General features: G+C 40.5%; 1 protein-coding gene across 3 annotated transcripts in view; it reads right to left on the minus strand.

Annotated features, from left to right (window-relative positions):
- Positions 1-24,992, minus strand: part of prkcaa (protein kinase C, alpha, a) — a 144,001-nt gene that overhangs the window by 86,040 nt on the left and 32,969 nt on the right. For 2 of the 3 annotated variants that reach the window (XM_082536417.1, XM_082536416.1), the window contains one exon: positions 6,287-6,369. In XM_082536417.1, the coding sequence (XP_082392543.1) occupies positions 6,287-6,369 (83 nt within the window). Of the gene's footprint in view, positions 1-5,691; positions 5,872-6,286; positions 6,370-24,992 lie in introns of those variants that run through there. The other variant, XM_082536418.1, reaches the window with a different exon arrangement.

The raw sequence follows: 24,992 nt of genomic DNA on the forward strand, positions 1-24,992 counted from the left end.
TTAACAAACCCATTCACAACTATTTACAACAGACTATTTATTTACCACAAAACACCAAACTATTTACAACACGGGGGAGATCGCGACCATGACACACTGAAACACAAGGCTTAAATACATAGAGGGAGCAATCAGGAAATGGACCACAGGAGGGAAACACAGCTGGGGCAAATTAGAACTGACGAGACAGGGAAAATGTAAACTGAACACACTAAAATAACACAGACTTTCAAAGTAAAACAGGAAACACATAACAGTCACGCCAAAAGCAACACACCGACCACACCAAAACGTAACAGTTCCCCCCACCCAAAAATCAAACATGTAACCCCAAGTGAAAAGTTTGATTCAGACAAACGAAGGCTGAAACGAAGGCAGACGAAGCTGATGGAGGCTGGAGCGGTCCCACTGACCCTCCAGCAGACGACGAAGGCTGGAGCGGTCCCTCGGACCCTCCAGCGAAGGCGGATGAAGGCTGGAGCGGTCCCACGGACCCTCCAGCGACGACAAAGGCTGGGGCGGTCCCACGGACCCTCCCCCCGGCGAAGGCGGATGAAGGCAGACGAAGCTGATGGAGGCTGGAGCGGTCCCACGGACCCTCCAGCAGACGACGAAGGCTGGTGCGGTCCCCCGGACCCTCCAGCAGAGGCGGATGAAGGCTGGAGCGGTCCCTCGGACGCTCCAGCGAAGGCGGATGAGCAGCTCACTAGCTGCACACATGGACCCGCAGCCCACCAGCTGCACACACGGACCCGCAGCCCACCAGCTGCACACACGGACACGCAGCCCACCAGCTGCACACACGGACACGCAGCCCACCAGCTGCACACACGAACACGCAGCCCACCAGCTGCAGAAGGCTGGAGCGGTCCCTCGGATCCTCCAGCGAAGGCGGATGAAGGCTGGAGCGGTCCCTCGGATCCTCCAGCGAAGACAGACGAGCAGCTCACTAGCTGCACACATAGACACGCAGCCCACCAGCTGCACACACGGACACGCAGCCCACCAGCTGCAGAAGGCTGGAGCGGTCCCCGGGCCCTCCAGCGAAGACAGACGGAGGCTGAAGCGGTCCTCGGACCCTCCAGCGAAGACAGACGGAGGCTGAAGCGGTCCTCGGACCCTCCAGCGAAGACAGAAGGCCGAAGCTGTCCCTCCTTCGGACCCTCCAGCGATCCCGGACGAGCCCCCATATGTTACACCCCGGCCTAGGCAACCGGGGTGCAACGTAGAAAAACAAAGATAAGGAAAATAAAACCACGAAGGCTCTCCACCAAAATCCCAAAACGAAAATATCCCATGACGAAAGTATTAACAAACCCATTCACAACTATTTACAACAGACTATTTATTTACCACAAAACACCAAACTATTTACAACACGGGGGAGATCGCGACCATGACACACTGAAACACAAGGCTTAAATACATAGAGGGAGCAATCAGGAAATGGACCACAGGAGGGAAACACAGCTGGGGCAAATTAGAACTGACGAGACAGGGAAAATGTAAACTGAACACACTAAAATAACACAGACTTTCAAAGTAAAACAGGAAACACATAACAGTCACGCCAAAAGCAACACACCGACCACACCAAAACGTAACAGCATATAAAACAGTTACGTAGGACTGCTTTCTTGCATTTGCACAATATCTCTGAAATTCAAGTCCCAGAGTGACACTGAAAGGCTAGTTCATTGATTTGTCACTTCTAGGCTGGACTACTGTAATTTCTTATTACCAGGATGTCCTAAAAACTCCTTTGGTTGACCCAAAATGCTGCAGCATTCTCAGAAATCCAGAATCGAACCAATCATTATCCTTGAACAATCAGGCTCCATCTTACCTTAAAGACCTTGTATTAAATATTACATTTCAGCCCAATAGAGCACATCGCTCTCAGGCTGCAGGCTTACTTGTGGTTCCTATGATATTTAAAAGTAGAATGGGAGGGAGATCCTTTCAGGACCCTCTTCGGCAGAAGAAGCTCCCAGTTTGGATTTGGAAAACAGATACCCTCTCTACTTGTAAGATCAGGCTTAAAACTTTCTTTTTAATAAAGCTTACAAGGGTTGGATCAGGTGACCCTGAATCCTCCCTTATTGCTGCAATAGGCTTAGGCTGCTGGGGGCTTCCCATGATGCGCCGAGTCTTTCTCATTCTCTCAACTCTTTTCACTCACCATGTGCTAGGGCTGCCACAAACGATTATTTTGATAGTCGACTAGTCACCGATTATTTTTGCGATTAGTCGACTAATCAGATCATGCATCCATTGGACGTAAAACGTACAGCTTAAGAGCAGATGCATGCTTACTGCACAAGCATGCATCTGCTCTTATATAACTATCATTAGCTTACAGCTTTAAGTGTGTAAGGTATGTGCTAACTAAAAATAAAGACAAGATGATAGTTTATTAAATTTTAATGAAGTTTGCAGATTGTTTCGGTGAAGTTTAATAAACTCCTTGCTATCTAAAATATAACAGGACACCGGAGTATATTCTCCAGCATCTCACACTTCTGATAATCAGTTGTCTGCTTGACGTTTATTCAGCTGTGTAAAAAATATAACTTTAATCTCAGCCAAACCGATTTACTCAGGAACAAATAAAATACTAAAAAAAAAGCCAAACAATAACATTTTCAAGTTATCTGAGTGACTTAAATATATTTAACCTGAGTAGTGAAAGACGGCGGTGGGTTTGAAAACGATTTGCTGGGAGTCCGGTGTTCTCACGGGCTCTAGTGAGCCTAGCCCCCGGCTAGCTATCGAGCTAGTGGGTAACAGACGTCTCCGAAAACGTCGGAGCGCTTTTGAAAATATGTGGTGTCTTGATAAACTGAGCAGATATTTGAGGTTTACACAGCTACATTCTCGCCTGAAAATATGTTAAACGTTTATTTTGTGACCCAGAACGAATAATAAGAGTAATATTAAAACTAACTAGCTGCCGCCATTGTTGGAAACTGAGCTGGGCTGCGCTATGAATTCTGGGACACTGCTTCTTCTTCTTCGGGGTTTAACGGCAGCTGGCATCCTTGTACATGCAGTGCTGCCATCTTCTGTTTCAGTCTGTTATTACACTCTTAAATCCTACTACTTATTCCTGCGTCTTTTGTGATCTTACAAAGCTTCAAACGACGCGTCGACGATTAAATCAGTCATCGACGATTTTGATAGTCGACGTAATCGTGACTAGTCGACTAATCGCGGCAGCCCTAACCACTTTGCATTTAATCATGAGTTGTTATTAATCTCTGGCTTTCTTCCAGAGTGTGTCTTTTGTCCTGTCTTCCTCCCCTCACCCTAATCAGCCGCACCAGATGGCTGCCCTTCCTTGAGCCTGGTTCTTCCTGTTAAAAGGGAGTTTTACGTTCCCACTTTTGCCAATGGGGAGGGAGTGCAGCACTCCGAAGTTTTATGTAACACATGTATGAAACAGAAATGAGTGAGATTTACCCTGAGACTATTTCATACAGTTACAGCTTCAATGTCTTCCACAGAGTGCTCTATTTAAAGAGTATGACTAGATGATCTTGAACAGCAGTGTGACATATCTCTAGTTACAGGGGCCAGGCCATGCTGCTGCTACACTTGGAGGTCATGAATGTCCAGTAGGCAAGCAGGTATGTAAATGCAAGCAAGCGGTGGTTGATGGCAGATAGCTGATACTAGAAGCTGATAAAGAGGCCAGTGGGAGACCTCATAAACGTGTCATATAAGAGATGATATTCATCTCAAAATTTTGACAGGCCAATTAAAAATTGGATTTTAAAATAAAGCTCTTTTTTAATTTACTAAGTTAAAATGATAAAATTATCAGGCAAAAAACTAATTTACAGAATTGATCACTTTATGAACCATTTCAACTAGAACTTTAAGCACAAATGCCAAGTGGTTTAATAATGCAAAATGCAAAAAGAAGCAAAACTAATACAATGGCAAATTTCATGGACGCTCACTAAATTTCACAGTGTCTCGCTAGGATTAGTTTTTCTTTTCGGTCACGATTTATTTTGACAGGTACAGAGAAACAGCTGCTCGAACTGTGTGCACCTCTTGGCTTTGCCAAGACAGATGTAGTTTTGTTGATTATAGCCACCAATCCTACATTGCCCATCTGTCTGTGAACTACATCAGGACCCAGTCATCATTAATGCAACATTTGTATGCCAGTCGGGTTGTCTCTGAACTCCGTCCTACACAAAGTCACAACCTGTTTTTTAAAGATGTTTGGAGATTGCATTGGTTTCTATTGCTTTTGATACTAGTTCCTAATCAAATTTTTTGTAATGGTTATTTTATGAAATTCATTGTAAATGAAATCAAATCAACAGCATTGTCAACTTTCCATATAAACTCAGCAGCAATTTCATTAGGTATACCTGATCATCTGCTCATGAATGCAAATTCATCAGTCAGTCAGATGACAGGAACTTTAGCATTTAGCCATGAAAATATGTTCCAGAAAATAAATTGGGGAACAAAGGTGATTTAAATGATTCTGAACTTGGCATGGCTGTTGGCTTCAGCCGGGTCTGTTCAGAAACTGCTGATCTGTCTTTCCCCACACAGCCATCTCTAGGATATACAGAGAATGGTGAGGAAAAGACAAAATATCCAGTGAGCAGCAGTTCTCTGGGTGAAAATGGCTTGTTGATGTCAGCAGTAGAAGACCACACCAAGAGTCCCTCCTATCAGCTAAGAACAGGAAACTGAGGCTACAAGTTGCACAAGTTGGCCAAAGTAGGACAATAGATTGGAAAAATGTCTGCATTTCTGCTGTGACAGGTAGGTCGTAGGGTCAGAATTTGGCATAAGCAACACGACAGCGTTCTGCCTTGTATAAATAATTCAGGCTGCTGCTGCTGCTGCTGGTGTAATGGTCTTGGGCATATTTTCTCGACACACTCTGAGCTCCTCAGCACCACCTGAGCATTGTTTAAACACCACAGTCTACCTTAGTACTGTTGGTGATCACGCCTTTTATGACCAGAGTGTGTTCATTTTCTGATGGCTGCTCTCAGTAATATAACACGCCATGTCACAAAGCTCAAATCATCACAAACTGGTTTCTGAAACGTGACAATGATATTACTGTGCTCATCTGGCCCGCACAGTCAACAAATCTCAATCCAAAAGAGCCCCGTTGGCATGTGGTGGAACAGGAGGTTCAAATTATGGATGTGCAGCCAACAAATCTGCAGCAACTGTGTTATGCTGTCATATCAAAATGGAGCAAAATCTCTGAGTAATGTTTCCAACAATCTGCTGAATGTAAGGTTAGCTTAGACAAACCTTAAAGCCTCACTGACACTGATGGGATTCATTGGGTAATGCTGGTGGGGCAATTCATTTTTCAATACTGGTGCAAATCAGCTGATGCCATAAAAGCATCAAATGTGGTACACAGCACTATTTCAGAGAGACAATAAAGTCAAGTTTCCCTTAAGGGTTTCGGGAGAGAAGATCACTGAGAGAAATATTTTAGTCACTTTCACTAAAGGTGGCAACCAGTTATTCAACGGCAACACAAACAATGAATGAGTTTGCCACCTGCTGCTGTAGTAATTCAGCACTGAGTCAACAGGACTTAAAATTTGAATGGGCTTCTTCAGATAACCATTAGATTCGTTTATTAATGCAACTATATAAAGGATGGTGACACATTCAAGGAAATAAACAAACCCTTTATCCTGAGGGAATCCAGTGGTTCGGGTGCGCTGTGGGGGCCATTCTCCTGCCATGTTTTGAAGTCATTTCTCTCTCGGAGAAATGGGCAGATGGCAAAGACTAGTGCACTGCCGGGAAGCTTGCCTCAGGTATGCTTTTATCCACACCTGACTAGGTGTGGCCAATTAGCACCAGCTGAAAACACTGAGACGATTAGAAGCTGCACAGGGACGTAACACCACCATAATCACCACATTTCTGAGATCAATATTTATATATGTAGCTATCAACGTTACTCTATAAAAGGCAGGATTTTATTTCATTTTTAAACATCTGGAGTATCTTTGTAGCTCAAGATGCTTGGAAAGTGATACTTCTCAGAAGAAATGTCAGTTTAATTTTTCATTTCCCCCTTTACAGACAGCTGCTTCATAACACGACAAGGAAACATGGAAGCACTACAGCTGTCAAAGAGCGACACTGTTCGGGAAAGAGCGAGGTCTGGTTGGTGCAACTGCATATCGGTGGCACGTACTTCAGTTTAATGACAAGGAAAGCACTTCCTCGTCAACAAAGATGTAAGAGGCAACAGCTGGGCTGGGTTACTTACATCTGTATCGGGCCCCTTATCTGCCCCTGGGCAGGAGAACGTGACAAATTCATGGCATCTCTTGTGGACCACAAAACAGCAAACTGTGGGAGATGGGGAGAGAGAGAGAAAGGAGAGAAAGGGTTATGTTAAAATACAGTGTTTTATTATTAATGGATATACAGGCAGCAGAAAGACATGGAGCTCAGATAATACTAAGAGGAATTGAAGAAAGACTGATGTCTGGGCTAGGCTCCCTATCATGTGTCCAGATGGCCAATCCTGCCTGCAGGCTGACTGCTCTTATTGGACAGTACAGTGCCACCTCCTCACTGATATGACCGGAGCTAAGGCAGACACCACGTACACAAACTCACACTCTATATTATGCACATGAAGCACACCCAAGACAAACAGATTCACAGGCTGACAAAACTGTTTAACATGTATCCACAGAATACACATCCAGACTCACACACTTGAATGTATCTGCCTACACGCTGTCAGAGTCACTCTCTCGGTATAAAAGCCAGGTCACCGAGTGCACGGTAGTGTGCAGCCAAGTAAGCAACCGACTCAACGTGGAGAGCGGCGCCTGTTTCTGGTGCTTAGAAATTGGGAAACAGAAAAAAGAGACAGGCTGGGGAGGGTCTAATTGTGCAAACTGGCTAGCACAATTGACAAAAACTGCACATTATGTCAATAGATGTCGAGGCTGCCCCTTGTTAAAAATAAATGTGTCTAGATAAATGTTATTTCTGCTTCTCTCTCCTTTCTAAACGCAAGCGAGCCCCTCTTTTTCTTCCTAGTACTTCCTAGTGTTTTCAAGGCTACTGCTTACAGAATGAGATGAAAGCATCTAAATTGGTGGTTTTCAATAGTCTTCACTTCACACTGAAAATCCCTGAACAGACTCCATTAGTGATTTATGAGAAATCAATGATGTGATGCGTTTTCAGAGACACGGCCCGTTTTTCAGTTTCACTTTTTTAATCTTTCAGCTGTTCAGCAAAGTAATGTGAATCGGGTCGTATCTTTCACTCATGCACACCCACCTCTCACCTCTCGTTATTTAACTGCATCCCTGTCAAACAGCTCTAACCAGGAACAAGGAACACATGACTGAGTGTTAAAAATGAGCTGTGATCATCCCCATAGCTAAGCATACATCTGTACACCACCCCAGGAGGTTTTTAAGTGCAGACTTTAAGCTTTATTTCAAGGGGTTTCAATGACTTACAGCCACTTTTATACATAATCTTGCATTTACAGAGACTTATAATACAAGAAATCAACATCAGTTTAAATATAATGATTGCTTGACTGCAAATGACTTCAGTCAAGAAGAGATCATCATCCTTGTGATGCTCCGCAAGGTCTTCACTAAAGCTGCTGCTTATTTCAGCAGCAACTTTCAGTTTTGTCTCCAGCGACTGCCATCAGAAACTCTCATGTTCGTTTTGCCCTTTGCTTTGGGTCTGTATCCATTTGCACTGCAAAGTGTTGCCCAATTAGTTTTGCAGTACTTGGCTGAATCTGAGCAGAGAGTACATTTCAGAATTCATCCTTCAACTTCTATCGGCAGTTGAATAATCAATAAACACTAGTGACCAGGTTCCACTGGGAGCCATACATCCCCATGCCATTACCATAATTGACAGAAGATGTGGTATGCTTCAGATCAAAGCCGTTTCTCTCCTTTTCCATTACTTCTCTCTTTCCATTATTCTGGCAAAAGGCAATCTTGGTTTCGTATTCCCAAAGGCTTGTTTTCCCGGAGCTATGCAGGCTCTTAAAGATGTTTTCTGGCAAAGTCTTATCGGGGCTTCTTGTTCTTTAATGTAACCAGTGGTTTGCACCTTACTGTAAACCCTCTGTATTTACAATCAAGAAGTCCTTTCCTGATTGTAGACTTTGATATGCCTTGGGAATGTTCAGACCTTGGTTCTCCCGTACATGTATTTGTTTGTTTATTTTTCCAGCCTAATGATCGTCTCCTCCATTTGCATTGACATCTTTTTAGACATCTATATTGAGAGTTCCAATAAAAAGATGTGAAATGCAAGTTTAACACTTGCAATCAACTCCAAATATTTTATCTACCTAGTTCGTCAGGAAATAAGAAGGAAACAGGCCTCATCGTGAAATGCAAATGCTTGTCAGTTGATTGTTCGATTAACTTTGAGCCTCCGAAAATTGGGACTATACATAACAATCGCTGTAATTCCCGAACAGTCAATACAATGGACTTGAAATTAAACTCGAGAAAATAATAGTACCACTAAGACTTGCTAAACTGTTTCTGTGTTTTATGCACAAACAGAATTTCAACTTGTCTGCTTGTGAGATAGAAAACCTGACATTCTGGATTGTCACTGTCTGTCATCATAGCCGTCATTACATTTCATATGGTATTTTCTTTGCCGATATTTGGAATGTGGGTGGCAGACACCCAAACCAAACAGTGTCACAGAGACTGCTTGTGTCAATACCAAGAGTTTTGTTTTCAGTTTTGCCTAGATACCAGGTAAAACTGGTTTTAATTAAAGTAATATGGTCACAAATCACTTTCTCTACTGCATTTTTTCTATATACACTGTAATAAACAATAAAGAAAGTGTTATGCTGAAAACATGATGGTATTCACATGTGCTTTAATGATGGCAAATCAATACAGCCGCCCGCACACAGATATATCACACTACCACAACTTGACACCTTCCGGCCCCTCTTGTCTCCTAGGAGCTATCAGTCAGTACGGTCAATAGCCAACATGAAACCATGACCCATAACTCACACCACAGCCAACCCACAAATCAGACAGGTCAGTGATTTAGGACCTCCACAATTCATCCTGAGGTAAATAGCTGATAAGGACAAGGGACAAAGTCCCTTAAGTTCACCCTACGAACACTAAATGTCGACAGAATGTTACAGCAACTACTCCTTAACCCAGTCTTGTGTTTTGTTCTTCCACTGGACTTTCTTTAAAGGTTGTAGTTCGTTTGTTCTTTTAGCAGCCAGCATTCACCAAACGCCAAATGTTCTTTGGTCTGTTCATTCAAAATAAGTGCTGATCCTGTTGCTGAGCATATTTAACTCATAACGTAGTATATTTATGTTGAAAGACATTATGTTGTAGTTATCAAGTCCCCCACCTGAATGACCATATCATCTCAAATGAGGGCAGCTGGTGGCAAAAACACAAATTCATCTAAAAAACTTTTGAAAAATTCTTTTAAATAGGGTCTAAATTTCTACAGCGACATTTTTAAAGTTTGAATTTCGATTGTGGTTTACTCCTGTTCTCCTTTGTTGTTTGGTTTAGGCACCAAAACTACTGGTTTAGAATTAACATGAGATTATGGCTTGAGTTAAAAGGTACTCTTTCAAAAACACTGAATGGATTAGACCAGAGCAACGAGTTCCTCTGCATCAGCACTGCATATTTTGCATGCATTTCATCATTTCACTTCTTCTTCTTCTTGTGTTTAATTATGACTTGTGCAATAAAGAAAATGCAAAACATATGTGCTAGTAGCTTTCGTCCGCTTTATTTTGGCACTCCAGCGATGCATCATTTTCAGATTCTTACATCAGTAAACTTGTTTAAGTTAAATTGTTTGGATCAAACTGGTCAATTTTTTATTCCTGGCAAAGAAAGCTGTTGTCTGCAACATACAAACCGATTGCTTTTTTCTGAGATTTCTATAATGGGGCTTGCATGTCGATATGAAGGGAAGGATAAAGGCGATGGTGTAAATTTGAGCAACAGAGGTGGCAGGCAATTAGTTTAGCAGAAACGAGGCAAAGGAGAAAAAAAGAAACGAGGCAAAGATTAAGAACATCAAAACTCGGTATCATCTGGTGTTCTCATTAGAGCGGAGTTGCTTCTGATCAGTTTTCCCAGCAGCATTTCTTTGAAGCAACACTTAAGAGGTTTATCACATACATCATCTCTGATTGCCACTGCTGCAGCTTGTTTCCATTAGGGCACCAAGATAGTTACTTGATAGTTACTAAAGTAACTAAAAGGTCTCCCGGGGACGGATAAACATTATGTAAGTGGGTCAGTAAGTAGAGGGGATAAATGATGCAAAGTCTTAATAACAGGGTGGTCGAAACTGGCAACAACTTTATAGGTTTATATATACACCACTGCAATTAGCAAAACTGCTAGATATTTAGATCAAAACATCAACCTCTAGGAGTGGGCAATTTATTATTAGGCAATTAAGGATCAAACAGTTGGTTACGTGAAGGTTTGCCACGTGACTTTTCCAAATCCGATGTAAGATTTCATGGACTGAACCAAAAAAGCAGCTCAGTTGTGAAGATTTAATGACATTTGTTAGAGTTTTGTCTTCCTCTGACCTAAAAATTTCCTCACTCTCTGGAAAGGATTGTTCATTCTCTAAGTGTAATAGAGGTTTTTAAATCACTACTTTTTTCCCAAAAGAGAACATAGCTGAGATATGCTCCTACTCCCACTCTGGAAAATCAATTTATTCCAAACCGTTCTCAGGTCACAAGTTCATAGTAGCAATTTCCTGAAGTTTTCGTGAATGCAGGCAGGAAATAAGACGGAGGCAACGATTAAATTCACTGGGTTTTGGCTATGTGGATGCGATTTAATTCCAAGGCACCTCGCAAAAACAAAGTAACCCAGAGCTTTTAAATCTAATTATCAGGAGGCCATGCAGCCCACCGGTGGCCTTGACAAAGGCCTCTCTTCCTAGACTGGGAAGCATTTATTATTTCTATTCTTTTACATTTTTTTCCCATTTGGAACAGCAGAACTACTTTCACTGAACAATAACTCTGTGACAATCAGACTTATCATTAAAAAGGAACAATTTACACCTGGAAAAGACAAACGGTATAGATCAAATTGAGTTGGATTGAGATTTTACTCACTGTGTGATATAATTATACACGCCTTTCCTCTCAGTTTGACAATTGAGCGTCTGACAAAAACACTGAGCAATATGCCTCCATAATGTTGCCCCTCGAGAATAGAGAGGTCTCACAGGGAGCAATAGGCATTATGTAACGGGTAAGGAAGTACAGCTGACAAATATCGTCTCTGGTTCATCCAGAGTAATGAAACACCAAGGAAATAAATTAATCCAAACTGGCAGGAACTTGTATATTTTCACCTAGAGCTGGGCGATATGAGATTTTTTCATATCACGATATGTTTTTTTCATTTCAGGCGATAACGATATCTATCACGATATAAGCCAAATAACTATATTTGTAAGATTTAAATGTGCCGTTGCTCACAAGTAAAATGTGAAATAATCAGCAGCTTGTTTTTATTTAAATATTTATTTCTCATAATAAGTTCAACAGGGTAGATGTACTTAAGGAACATGAGACTTTTTCAGATAAATAAAGGCAAATATTGCAAACTACACAAAAGGCAGCCGCTAAAGCGTTTAAGTTTCAAAATAGAACAAACGAAACAGACTAAATTGTCAATTCCACTTAGAAACAAAATATTAATTCTAAAAATAAATCTTAGTTTGTTTTACAGAATAACAGACAAAACTGACCAACTTTTGTCAATATCAAATAAACTGAGAACTAAAAGGAAATTCTCAATCTCTCCTTGTTGTATAGCTGAGCTTTTCAAACAGTTTTAACAGTTACTTTAGTCTGACAAAAGCCAAATGACGAATTAGCGCTTCCAGTCAGAGACTGAGGCTACGTCCACACGTACACGGGTATTTTTGAAAACGGAGATTTTCCGTTTTCGTTTTAAAAAAGAATCCCGTCCACACATAAAGGCAGAAATGAAGGAAAACGCTGCTATGAACATGCCAAAGCAGCAGGTGGCGCTAGATTCCTAACCGTGCAGAAATGTTGGCCAATCAGAAGTCTAGAAGCCTCGGTGGGAAAAAGTAAACAAAGCTGCGGCATAGAAGCAGAACCGAGTCGTATGTGTGGAGGGACAGTAACTGTGTGTATGTGTAAGCATTTAAACACTGCAGAGAGTAGAATTAACAGTAACAGTATTGTAGAAATTCATTTCACCGAAACAATAACGTGGCGCAGTGTGACGCATGCACCAGTTTATTGTATTTCCAGACTTGCTTTCGGCACAATTTACAGTGCACACTACTCTGTTTTTTGTCAGACTTAAAATAGCCGAAATACCTTCACACTACGGAACTTCTATGGCTCTTCCGTTCGACAATCTCTCCGGCATTGGAACCATCATCTGTTTTCTCTTCGGTCACGCTCGGTTGATTTTTCTAGTCGGCACACTCATTTCCTCCATTACGCGCTGGCTGCTTCCCAAACAAACACACGTGCGGCTTGGCACTTGTGCTGTACGTAACAAGTCACGCGACGTGACGCTGCGGCTGTGATTGGTTCGGCTCTGCGCTACTTAATTTGGCTGACCTTTTTTTTTTTTTTTTTTTTTTTAAGAGGACAAGAGCGGCGAGGTCTATCGCGATAGTTTAATTTCTCTATCGAGTAAAAGTTATATCGCGATACATATCGTTATCGTTCTATCGCCCAGCTCTATTTTCACCTAAAAATAATTCCCAAACATACAGTGTTTCTGCCAGCAATATTTTATTCTAGTGAGCGTGGAACAGAATAAACCGTGTTACCACATGGATAGGTGTGATAGCGGAAATCTAGGATTGCATTATTTGCTACAAATAGAAACAAACAAACAAAAAAAGTACTGTGCTTATAGATATTTGTTTTTAATGAGTCTAGTACTAGAAGACTCATCCTAACACGGCACAACAACTAAAGGATAGCACGGTATCACTATATTTCAAAACTAATACATCTATGTAATAGAGTCCCAGCAGAAAACTGGGTCATCCTTTCAAAGTCACAATTTTATGTTCAAAAAGGACCTCGGAGTTACTTTAAAAAGGCTGTTGTGACATACACCCATGTCTAACCCTAACCATAACCATAACCCTAAAATTAAATGAAATTGTGTTGATACTAAAGATAAGATAATACCCTAAATAACTGGGGGGTTCTTTTTTTGGGGGGGTGTCCACTTTTGTACATTTTGACCTTCATTTCAAAGTTTCCTGACCACAGTAATTAAGTAGTCACACATTGACATGAATAAACTCTCTACCTGAAGTATTGGCGGTCGAAACAGCTACTGACTGTGGATGATAAAGTGATGTTAAACGTCAACAACACTCAAGCGGCTGCTTCATCATCAACACTATCACTATCATCCTAACTGTAAGCTGTCTGCATTACAATTGGCAGCATTGTGCATCACTGTCATACGAGACATAGCAGATCCATCAGAGGAGAATGGATCGCTTCTCATGTGAAGTGACAACATGAAAGAAAATATAAAATATTAACACAGACTTTAAGTGATCTACCCCTGATTCGACTTGGACCCCAATCGTTCTACCTGTTAAAGAGAGCTACTGTAGATTAGTGACACTGATTAAAATCCCTTTCTAATTCTCTTTAATGTCATCCACTGAACACCAGGAAACAGTAGTTACCTGATAAATCAATAAACCTTGTACTGCTTTGTACAGCAAAGTAAATTGCATTGAATGTGAATTTATGGCAGCATCAGTGAATACTTGCCTCTTACTCGGTTTTGACCTTTGAGTTCTAATTGAATACCTTACTGGCTGACTGTCAGTGAAATACAGGTAAAGTTCTCACAGACAGGTTTCTACATTTTCTTACAGTTTCATGTAAATATTGCAAAATAACTACAAAACAAAAAGTAGCACACTATTAAAGATCCACCAATTGTAAAATTCTGGGTCGATAGAAGTGCAACAAGCCTGTAAACCAAAAATAATTCAGCTGATAGTAAATTTACTTCCACGTTGTGATCTGTTTTAAAGTCTTTTAGCTCATCATCATGCAATTTTGCACATCTAGCCAATGTAAAATTGATGCGACAGGTAAATATCTTAAATAACTTACAACAGCAAATGCTGTCTTACATAGTCGACACGGACGATATCCATGGATCAGCGCATCTCTTTACACGACACCTAAAACTTTTTGTGCCTGTGTGGGGTTTTTTGTGTGCTCCAGCTCTTTTCACACAGCGCGAAGACATGCTTGTTAAGTCCACCAGTGATTTTAAATTAGCTGTAGGTGTGAATGAGAGTGTACAAGCTTATCTGTCTCTGCCTGTTAGTCTGACAGAGTGGCAGCCTGTTCGGGATGTGCACCACTTCTTGCCCAATAAAAGGCGGGATAGGCTCCACTTCCAAAAAACGGTGAGTCTGATAAGTGGGTAAGAAAAATGATGACTAGAAGAATCAGACTAGTTAGTTCAATATTTACTGTCTGTAAGGTAAGTTAAACGCATGGTGGTTCAACAGATTTTAGTTCAGCTCCCAATAAACCCAAATATTACTGCATACCATGGAACAGCAGCATCTTTTATGAAACCAATCATTTCAGACAGCCTTGCCCTGACCAGCAGCAGTGGAATATGGCTTAATTGCCCTTTTCTTAAGAAAAGCTTTTTAAGTAATAGCTTTTGAAAATACTCAATTCTTAAGCAAAGAGTAGGAGGTTGTATTGTACAAGCCATTTACAAAAGCTTATTACAAAACCTTCTTCTGATTGCATCTAATGCTGTCCTTCACACACACAGGTCCCCACTCATTCAAAGCCTCCAGTAAATGTTGCTGTGAAAAACAATCAATACCTAAATTTGGCAGATACGCATTTGATCACATTTATCAAACAGATAGGAAATGCCACTCAAGGATGTAAATAAAAGAAGTCAAATAAAACTGTAGTTTGTTCTCGTTACACAGCTGCTGTAACGAGCTGCTGTTTGTTTCCTTGTAATCACAAAGCATTACAAGGAAACAAAATTCATGCGAACACATTTATCATTAAACCTAGTGCACTACTTGGCAGTCGCACATGTGTTAACACGCTTAAGTTGAAAGCTTCCCTGTGATATTTACACTTCACGCACAGTTGATAAAGGCCAATATTGTGGTTATATAGTTTAAATGTAAACAGGGCACTACCCTAATGATCATCAGTGTTGTTTCAAGGACGATTTTAAACTGACTGTTTCATGCAGAAAGCCCAGTAACTGAGACATTAGTTGTGTATGATTACACAAATGCATTAATTATGGAACAGAGGGAGGGGAAAGAAATGTATTACTATTATACAATCATTAGGTACGACCATAATTCCAAAAAAGGTGGGATAAGCTATGAAATATAAATAAAAGCAGAATGTAATTATTTGCTAATCTCATAAATGCATATTTATTTCACAAAACACCCCAACTGAAACTCAGTATTAGATGTCAATGATGTTCAGGCACCGAATCACTGCATGGGCTCAGGAACATCTCCAGAACAGAGATCACTGTCAGCGAACACAGTTTTCCAGTTTTCCAGCCACATACGCAGGTTAAAGCTCTATCATGCAATTAAGAAGCTATATGTGAGCGTGAGGCTGGTATCTGCCATTGAAAATGGGCTGTGGCAAAGTGGAAACTGATCTGTGGTCAGAAAAATAGAAATTTTACATTCATCTTGGAAAATATGGACATTGAATCCTTCAGACTAAACATGAGAGCGATCTTCCAGCTTATTATCAGAACACGGTCCAATCAAATGCTCTGTATAATAGGACATCGACTATGTCAAGCAATCTGGCTATTCACATTCACAATGCCCAAACCAACTCAGTCTATTCAGGTTTGGCTTAACCAGTACATGAATTCCTATTACTCTTTGTGATCAATATATATCTGTATGTGATCAAAGATGTTATCACAAAGAGGATAAGGTCTATCAACACAGCAGGAAAACATCATCAAATGATGACATACGCATGCTGAAGGCTTATGGTAACTATGTGCAGTCATTTCAGTTCAGCATGAATCTCAACTGCAGCGTTGCTGTCACTTACAGTTGCGCCACAATCTGTGTGTGTGTCTGTGTGTGTTTGTGTATATAAGACATACTTAGGATTCTTCTAAAATTGCTACTGTTCTCTGCTAACTCGCCTTTGATAAATGCCTGACTGACTCCTTTGAGGTAAAGAAAGTCTTTTCACACATGGCTAGTTCGTTTTGAAGAGCAATGCTTTGTGTTTAAGAATAAATCACTCAGTACTGATAATGGTTTGCAAGGAAGAATAACATCCATCCATCCATTCGCTTCCGCTTATCCTTTTCAGGGTCGAACCAGTGAGCCAGACAACTAAAAGTGCTGCCCATAACAGCGGTTAACACAAATCCAGAAGCATCCTACTGAGGAATAAAAATAAAGTTCAGGGCTGCAAACTGTTTGCTTCTTGCTTCTTCTTTAATGGACAATTGACAATTTCACCGATTCTGAAGTGCATTTTACTCCTTTTATCAGGGACCAAAGATTGAAAACAGTAGTCATTTGGGGTGTGACCCACAACCACACACACACACATAAACACACACAAACACTCTTTCTAGAACTGTCACTATAGAAAAAACAATTCCTTCAGTTTAACCCATAATAAAATCAAAGGAAGAACCTCTTCATGCAGAGCCCAGTTCCTGTGTGGCTCAAATGGCTCACATAGGCTCAAAGCAGATCAAGAAATGCCAATTTAAACACTAATTCCTGCAGTTCAGAGGAGGATCAGCCTAGCTCTCCTCCCAGTAGAATCAGAGAGTTGGGCCCTGCTTCCTGCTCCAAGCCCTGAGCTAACACGAACATAGACACAGCTGGATTTATTTAGACACTTTTTCCACTGCATTGCCATGCATATGAAACATTTTGTTTGTACCATCTGATATTTGGAAGACGTTTATTCTACACTCCAACAATTATCCTCAACTGTAAGAGGTGCATTATGTAAGGTTATAACATCCATATTCCTTAACGGTTAACCAGCTGGAAAAATATACTTTTATTAATATTGTAAGAGACTGCACACACCTCAAAAGTATCTTGTTACATAGTCCATACTGTGGAGATATCATTTGGAGGTAGAACATGACACATATTTTCAGTTTATAATCACGTTCCATCCAGTTATTCTTACTTGGATCTCACACGGATGTTTGTTGTGGTTCCCACAGGAATCCCACAGGGTTTGGGGTGATTTACAGATATCAAATAGCTCAGACGTTAGCATCTCACAAACTCTATATTGAGGCTCAAACTGCTAAGCACTTGTAGCCAATTAAAATGACAAAGAAACATTCTGAGATGTGTACAAAGTTTTTGTTTTCTCTAATGCAAAAAAATACCTTAGTTGTTTGACACTTAGTTGTTCATTATGCTGGAATTTCTGGGTCCTTAATAACCAAATCAAAATGCTGCTGGGTGAATACTTCAAATCAGACAATGCATCCTGTTGACAGTGAGTGATCTCACATGAAGTCTTGCCCTGGCTGAGATTTGAAGTAATCGACAGGGTAGGCTCTTAATGGGATGTTGATAGGGCTAATCCAAAGAATGGCCTTTAAACTCTCTGCAGGGCAAAGAAAACAAAACCCTGTGCCGCAATTAAGTAAACACCAGTTTAGAGTGTTAAGTACTGCATTGGTAACATGTGCCCGTGTCATTTTGGAACACTGGAAGGACTCTCATATTCCAACGCTTAAAATGTGGAAAGACAGAATGATTGGGAATGTTGCATGCGAAAAGATGCTGGGAAAAATACATCATGTGACAGAAGCTGCGCTGGAACAGTGGGACAATTTTTGCACCTACATGTCTACCTGACTTGGACATTTGAGTTTAATACAACATATGTTAAAACCTCACTTGTTTTGTTTTGTTTTGTTTTGTTTTTTTTTATTTTTATTTATTTATTTTTGTTATTTATTTTGTTTGTTTGTTTTTGTTTGTTTGCTTCTTGCTTTTGGTTGTTGCATCTCTGTATTTGCTGTTATAAAATGCAAAATCTAATAAATACTTGAATTATAAAAAAAAAAGAAAACAAAACCCTGGCAGGCAATAGCTGACACCGCTAGTTGCAGTAAGCAAGCGTGTTTTATTAATAAAAACAACGCGTTTGTTGTCATTTTTCAAGACATGGCTTTGAGGGGTGAAAAGGTTTCACAAAGGACGCAGGATTTCCTTAAGAACTTGTGTTTGGCTGAAACGACAGCCTAAGCTTCAAAATGCCTAACGTCAACAAAGCCCTTTCAGTTGGTCAAAATTTCTCTTTATACATCACAAAACTTTAGAGAACATTTTTAACAAGGACCCACGGGTGGCATATTTTCATCCTGACTTAAATTAGCATTAAACCAATGCAAATACCATTTTTAACTACTTTTAACCCCCTGGTTTTCTAATGCATTCTTGTGCAGAACCTGACATTGAAGAACAAAATATTTTTTTCTAACCATCCACTCTGCATTCTCCTAGCTATCCAGCCTCAAACATGTCTGAAATGAGATCCAAGAAGAAGCTTTGGTTAACTCTACAAATGTCAATGAGATGAAGGAACAAGAAAAACATCTGTGAAAACAAAGTCAATTCATCTTTTTAGGATTCTATTGACATGCATCTTTAGTCTTTGTGATAAAGGAATCAATTTTTATCTGCATCAATAGTTCACTGCTGCGCACTGACATTTAAACCTCCATAATGGACGACAACTCAGCAGAGTACACACAGGGACACTTCTGCATCTATAAGACATGGCTGTCACTACACAATGAAATGTTTAAACTGTTGAAGTGTAATTGTACCCCACAGACAAAAATCAGGGCATGAATACAGAAATTGGTGGTGAAAGGGGAAAAAAAACAGTTGCAAAGGGCAAGCAGAACATTTTAATAAAGATGAATCTGTCATTTTAAAGGGCTTTCATTATGACTTCCTTCTTGGTTTCATATGCATAATGTTAGATAAGGATTAGTGTGTAAGAATGGTCTATTCCTGATCACTGCAATAAATTCCTGCAGCTGCACTCCTGTTTTATTCATATCTATTATACTGTATGCATTTACATTATTTATAGTGCATTTCAGTATGACTTCTAAACTACACTGCACTCCCTTTTCCAACCCCCTCAGGAAAGTACTCAGGGTAATAATGCTGGAATCTGTTCTTAATGTCTTTATTTTGTTCTCAGCCGACAATATTAATTTAGAATCATATTCCTCTTTGGTACCATGTTCACTTTTGGTGCTGAGTTATTATTAACAGTGTGCTGGGGTGGGAGATATATAAGCAACAGGACTTCCTATTCATCTGCCCATCTAATTAGTCAGCTTGTGTGTGTGTGTGTGTGTTTGTGCAATTATAGCCAAGAAGCAGTTGGAAAAGTGCAGTAATGCAAATGCCACACACAGTAAGGCAGAAATGAATATAATGCCTTTGTAGTGATGTGGATCTGCAAAATGGCTAAACTCATACATACGAAACTCCTCTAGCCAGTGTCTTGAGGTTGAAATCCAACCTGCAATTGTGAGGTCAGACTGTAAGAAGTCAATGGCAGACGGTCTAAAAGCACCTAATCAACTCTCACAGATCCCTAATTACATGTGACAGGAAGAGGTTCAAATTAGGGGGGGAAACTCTTTTAAAACAGCCGCACAAAAAAAGGCTAGATGAGCTAATTGAGCTTTTGTGCACAAGAACAAGTACTACAGGATTCAAAGAAGAAAAAAGCAACAGTAGCATCTGAGCTAAATGCTTTGCCTGCACTGAAAATAACAGGGATTTTTTTTTTAGTATGTGCCTACGAGAATATAAAAAATACAGTGAGTTGTTGTTTCTCAGGAAAGGAAAAATTTATCAGCTGGCAAATCCTTGAAGAAAATTACAAAATTAAAGTGACTCTTTGTTATTCCATGGAAATGCCACAACTCTGGCATTACAATTAGTTATCCAGCAGAACACAGCATGATTATAAACAACTCACCGCCAACAAACTGGGCCCCTCACTGTTGCAGGCTTTTCAACAGCATGAATGGAGTAACTGCTATGACTTTTAACTACAACATACCTAAATGATGGACGTGCTTGTGAAAAATATGCCCAATGTATTTCCCTGAGTACTAGAGGAAACTAACTCCCCACGATTGATTTAATGGCAAAAATTTGAGCAACACAGATGAACCTCGTGATGGGAAGTTAGGAGGAAGCATCGACGTGTCTGCCATTACTCGGATCTTCACAGGCAGCGCTGTCGATGCTTCACACGGTGTGGATCTTTTCCAGTTGAATTACGGCACCAGATGGAGCCAAATACATCGATCTCTGATAATATCCCCGCAGCTCCGGGTACTGCTCTAAGATATAAATTTTACAAAGTGACAGATCAGGCTAATAAATGGAAAACACTATGACACTATTTCAGAGAAATAGTTTTTTTTTTCTAGTCTCAGCATTCTGGGACTTCATTACTTACAACACCTGAAGAGTGCATGACAGCGCTTCATTTGTCACAGATAAAGCCAGAACACAAACTAACTCGCAGGTGTGCCTATGAGTTTAGACTTTATAATGATACACTGTCTAAACTGTAGGTAGACACGTGAATAACTCTCGTTTCATGAGAGTTGCTATGAAGAGCATGCAGACTTGTGCTTGTGTGTGTGGGTGTGTTTGTGTGTGCAGTCTGCCTGTATGCACACAGTTAGTAATTTGCCCACCATGTGTAACCCCCACTACCTTGAAAGATGATGCATTCCCACTCGCGGGAATGATGAGCCAGCCTAACGTTTAACTGCTCTGCACTGTAGTCTAGACTAATGCACTGTACAAAGCCTCATATTAGTCATGAGAAGAGTATAAATTTTATTCTAGTGGTCTTTGTCTTTTTTAACTTCTAATACTATTGTGTGTTTGTTTTAGCCAAACTAAACCAGAACCAAATATAACAGCACAGACCCAAAGACGCAGGCCGAATACATGAACGAACACATGTACAATAACACCCATCTACACAGAAGGCTCATCCACTGTTGCACAATGGTTTAAAACTCTCCATCCTTCCAGGGGTCTAGCATTGCAGAGGCTATAAATAATCATAGGAGATTATTGGGTGTGGTGGCAGACAGCCTGATTCATCTCACAACCTTTATCAAGCCGGTTGACTGCTTCAGGCTGGGATGGGAGGGGGGATTTTTCAACTTTTTCAAACACAAATTGAAAACGGATAAAGAGACTTCTACTGCAATAAAATAGAACGAAGGCTCAAAAGTTTATTAAAAAAGTAAATATGTAGCTTTTTTAGTTCAAGTTTTTTTCTGGATGTGAGGTGGAAGGTCCCATTGGGGGTAACAGGGAGGGATGTACCAATTTTCTTGAAGGTGTGATCTGCTAATACTGATTTTTGCCGATTTTCTGTCAAAGAACTACAAATATTTTTTTTAAATAAAGAGTATTGTTTTAATAATAAAGAAATTATAAACTTAACATTAAGTTACAGAATCTTCTCTCAGGTAAACAGCTCTCTATTTTCTTTTCATTCTTTGTTTCAATAATTTACTGTAAGTCCTCTGGTCTTTTCATTGCTCATACCGAGGCTCATACCAAAGCTGCTGCCTTGTGGCTAGGTCTGAGCTCTGGACAGCTTTAGCTTCTTTAAAATGCCGATGTTCAGTTTGGTGAAAGCGATCTGATCATGTTTATTGTTAAATTATTGTTATTGTTTATTGTTATTATTTCTTTTATTGTTATTGTTAAATGCTGTGTGAATGCATGACACGGGCCGGCTTGCGAGACTGACCGGCTGCTCACCAGTCAGAGCCGAGCACACTTGGAAACTAGCCAAGAAAACTGCAGTCCAAGAAGAATGATTAGGAGATATCGGGGAAGAGCAAAACAAAACATTTTCAAAATAAAATGCTTACATATAGACCCTCCAAATATGATTGATTTTGTATCTGCCGAAGGCCTAGCCTTTGACTGCCTTTCTTTGCTGCCTGTCACAGTGGTCACACAATTTTAAACAGAACTCATAAATGTGGTTAAAGAGTGGGGGACGGTGGACCAACCAAGAAGCATCAAAGCAGCAGTCATACCACTTTTGGGCAGGTACGGTCAGAGTCAAGCTGCAGACTCACTGTCCAGGCAGCTAAATGCACAATTAGCCATTGCTGAATCCTCTTAAAGCCATTATTAGGACATTGCAGCACAGCACACTATGAACAACGGGGCATGTTGCCCCATAAAAATACTAGTCTTTATAAATAAATGCTTATTTATAAAATGCCATAAATGCTTTTGTACATGATTTATTGTCATCTGTAGTGTTTGAAAACTTTTCCTGTGGAAATCTTCCAGATTTTTACTGTATGAATATTATAAGAAAGCACAATGTAACTTTCTAGTGACAACATATAATGACTAACATTTTTGCAATATCAGTGATACTGCAAAATATCAGCGATATTGCAAAATATCAGCGATATTGCAAAATATCAGCGATATTAGTTTGAATCTTCACTGTCATGTCAGGTCAGGAAGACAGAAACATTAACAGGTGGTTGTACTAAACAATTTACTCGAACTGTAAATCACTCGAGTAATTTAAGCTGACGTTTCACTGAGCACACAGACACAAAGCAGATTATCTAAACGCAGCCAAATTAATAAAGTGTAAGAGAAGAACCGTCCTCATTTATTATAAGCCACTTCAAATGGCGCAAGCATGGAAGGAAAGCTCAGAGCAGGGGGATGGACTCATAACCTGAAACTGGCAGGGTGAGCGCAGAATAAAAGCAGCATGAATGCAAGTTAGGTAAGAGTAGCTAAACAGACTCCTTGACCTCTAACAGAAAAGGCTGGCTGAGATGAAGGCAGAATTGTAAAGTATACGGGAAAGATCCGAAGGAATCGTTAAAAAGAGAAACGATGGGACACGATGTGGCGCGGTGCAAAAAGTAAAAACTGTAGAACAGAAGAAAATAATGGCTGGGCATGACTGATGAGAATCACGATAAAAGTTTAATGACCCCTGCAGTTAAATGGGGTAATGAAAAAGAGCCCAAAAAGGAGAACTTAATTACAAAGGCCTGTGTCAGCCTTTGGTCCTCCGCTTCAGACTGTATTTCCTGTACTGTTCCTTCAGCTCCCTCAGCTGCGGTCAGCTGGCCAGAGAAACAGCTCATTGTGGTTTCTACAGCATGCACACAAACAGGACATTACTCTCCGCAGCCATCCACTGAGTGGGTCTATGTGGGTGGGTGTGTGTGAATATGCGGGGAGGTGTGCACCACAGAGCTGGAAGTGCTCCAAGATATCACTACAGCTTTACTGCCACTTACATAACTGGGCCTTCTTTTCTTTTTCTTATTCCCTAATTTCTTCTTGTTCACTCAAAATGATGTTTTTTTTCTCGTTTTCTTGCTTTCACAGTCTCCACCTCAGTTCTCCCACTCTGACAGTACGTTTAGCTCCAGCATCTCTGCATACTTGTTAACACGAGGACTGAGCAACGCCTGTTGCGAGGGCTTCATACTTCACTGTCACAGCAGCATGCAACAAATGCCAAGGCAGCAAGAGCTGACAGTTACTCTGTGGTTTTGAGAAATTGCATTAGCCCACATAGGCAAAGAGAGCACAGCTATGGAGAAACTGCCTCACAGTGTGCTGCTAAAATCAACCACATCCTTTGACAATGTTGCAAACACAAGGTAGAGTAAGGAAAGCAGGTCTACTGATGCAAATAACAAGGTCATGTGATTGTGGTGCCTTTAAATGCAAACAGCTTTGGACTAATGTTGACTTAGTGCCGTCGCAGTCCTGGAAAAGGATGTGTAATTTTTCACAGTGTAATTTTCTTTGAGAAGACTCAAAGACATGTACTTATCAGCTAAATTCATTTGTAATTTATAAGCAGATCTAATATATCGCAAGATGTAGCACATTGGCTTTGGCAGTTTTATCCGATATCAATTTTCACCGAGAAGCTAAGAAGTGAAGGCTGGCAGATGGAAGGGGGGTAAAAAAATGTGAACTTGGTAACTTTTACTTCCCAACAGATTGCATTAAGGTCTGCCAACTTGGGCACATTTGAGACATGTCACTTCAGAGCAGATGATGGACGGGCTGCGGAATTTGATCCCTGCGCTCGTGAGATTGTGTGCGTCTTCCCTGTGTCTATCTATGGCAGCCTATAACTTCCTGTGGCAGAAAATAAAAAAAATAATGGGAGCGCAGGAAGAAGGAAATTGGTGTCAAGGAAATGCTAAGTGATTGCGTGTCAGGAAATGGGCGTGTCCCGGTTCCATCTTCATAACAGCCAGCTGCCTGGATAAGTAGTTGACATTAAAGGCAGATTAATCACGTGATAGAGCAATGCGATAGGAAGCCGCGCGGGACGTGGGACGCCAATGGCGCTCACTGAGGCTTGTTTGGAATTAGGTGGTTTTGAATGTGTTTACATTTTTTCACTGCACATGTATCCCATTTAACATTTTGGAATTGGAAATAGAAGAGCTTTAGTGACATTTGGAGACTGTTGGAAAAAGCGTAGCAAGCGCCTTTAACATTACCTGAGGCACTTAGGTAATGTTAAAGGTAATGTTTCTAAGCTTGTTTTGTTGTGCTAGAAAATTTTCTTGTTCAAAAGTGAAGTTGTTTGTTTGTTTTTTATTGGGTGATTTTCTAATTACACACTCAAAATAGTCTTTTTCAAGCTCCAGATTCTGAAAATTGTGTAGCGACTCAGCAAGCCATTAGAAGATGATTCCCTGCACTTAAAGCACATACTGTATAAAAATTAATTTGTTAGCATGACACCCCTTGACACTCCATTC

The sequence above is a fragment of the Aulonocara stuartgranti genome, assembly GCF_965226115.1.
Source record: "Aulonocara stuartgranti genome assembly, chromosome: 6".
Lineage (NCBI taxonomy): Eukaryota > Metazoa > Chordata > Actinopteri > Cichliformes > Cichlidae > Aulonocara > Aulonocara stuartgranti.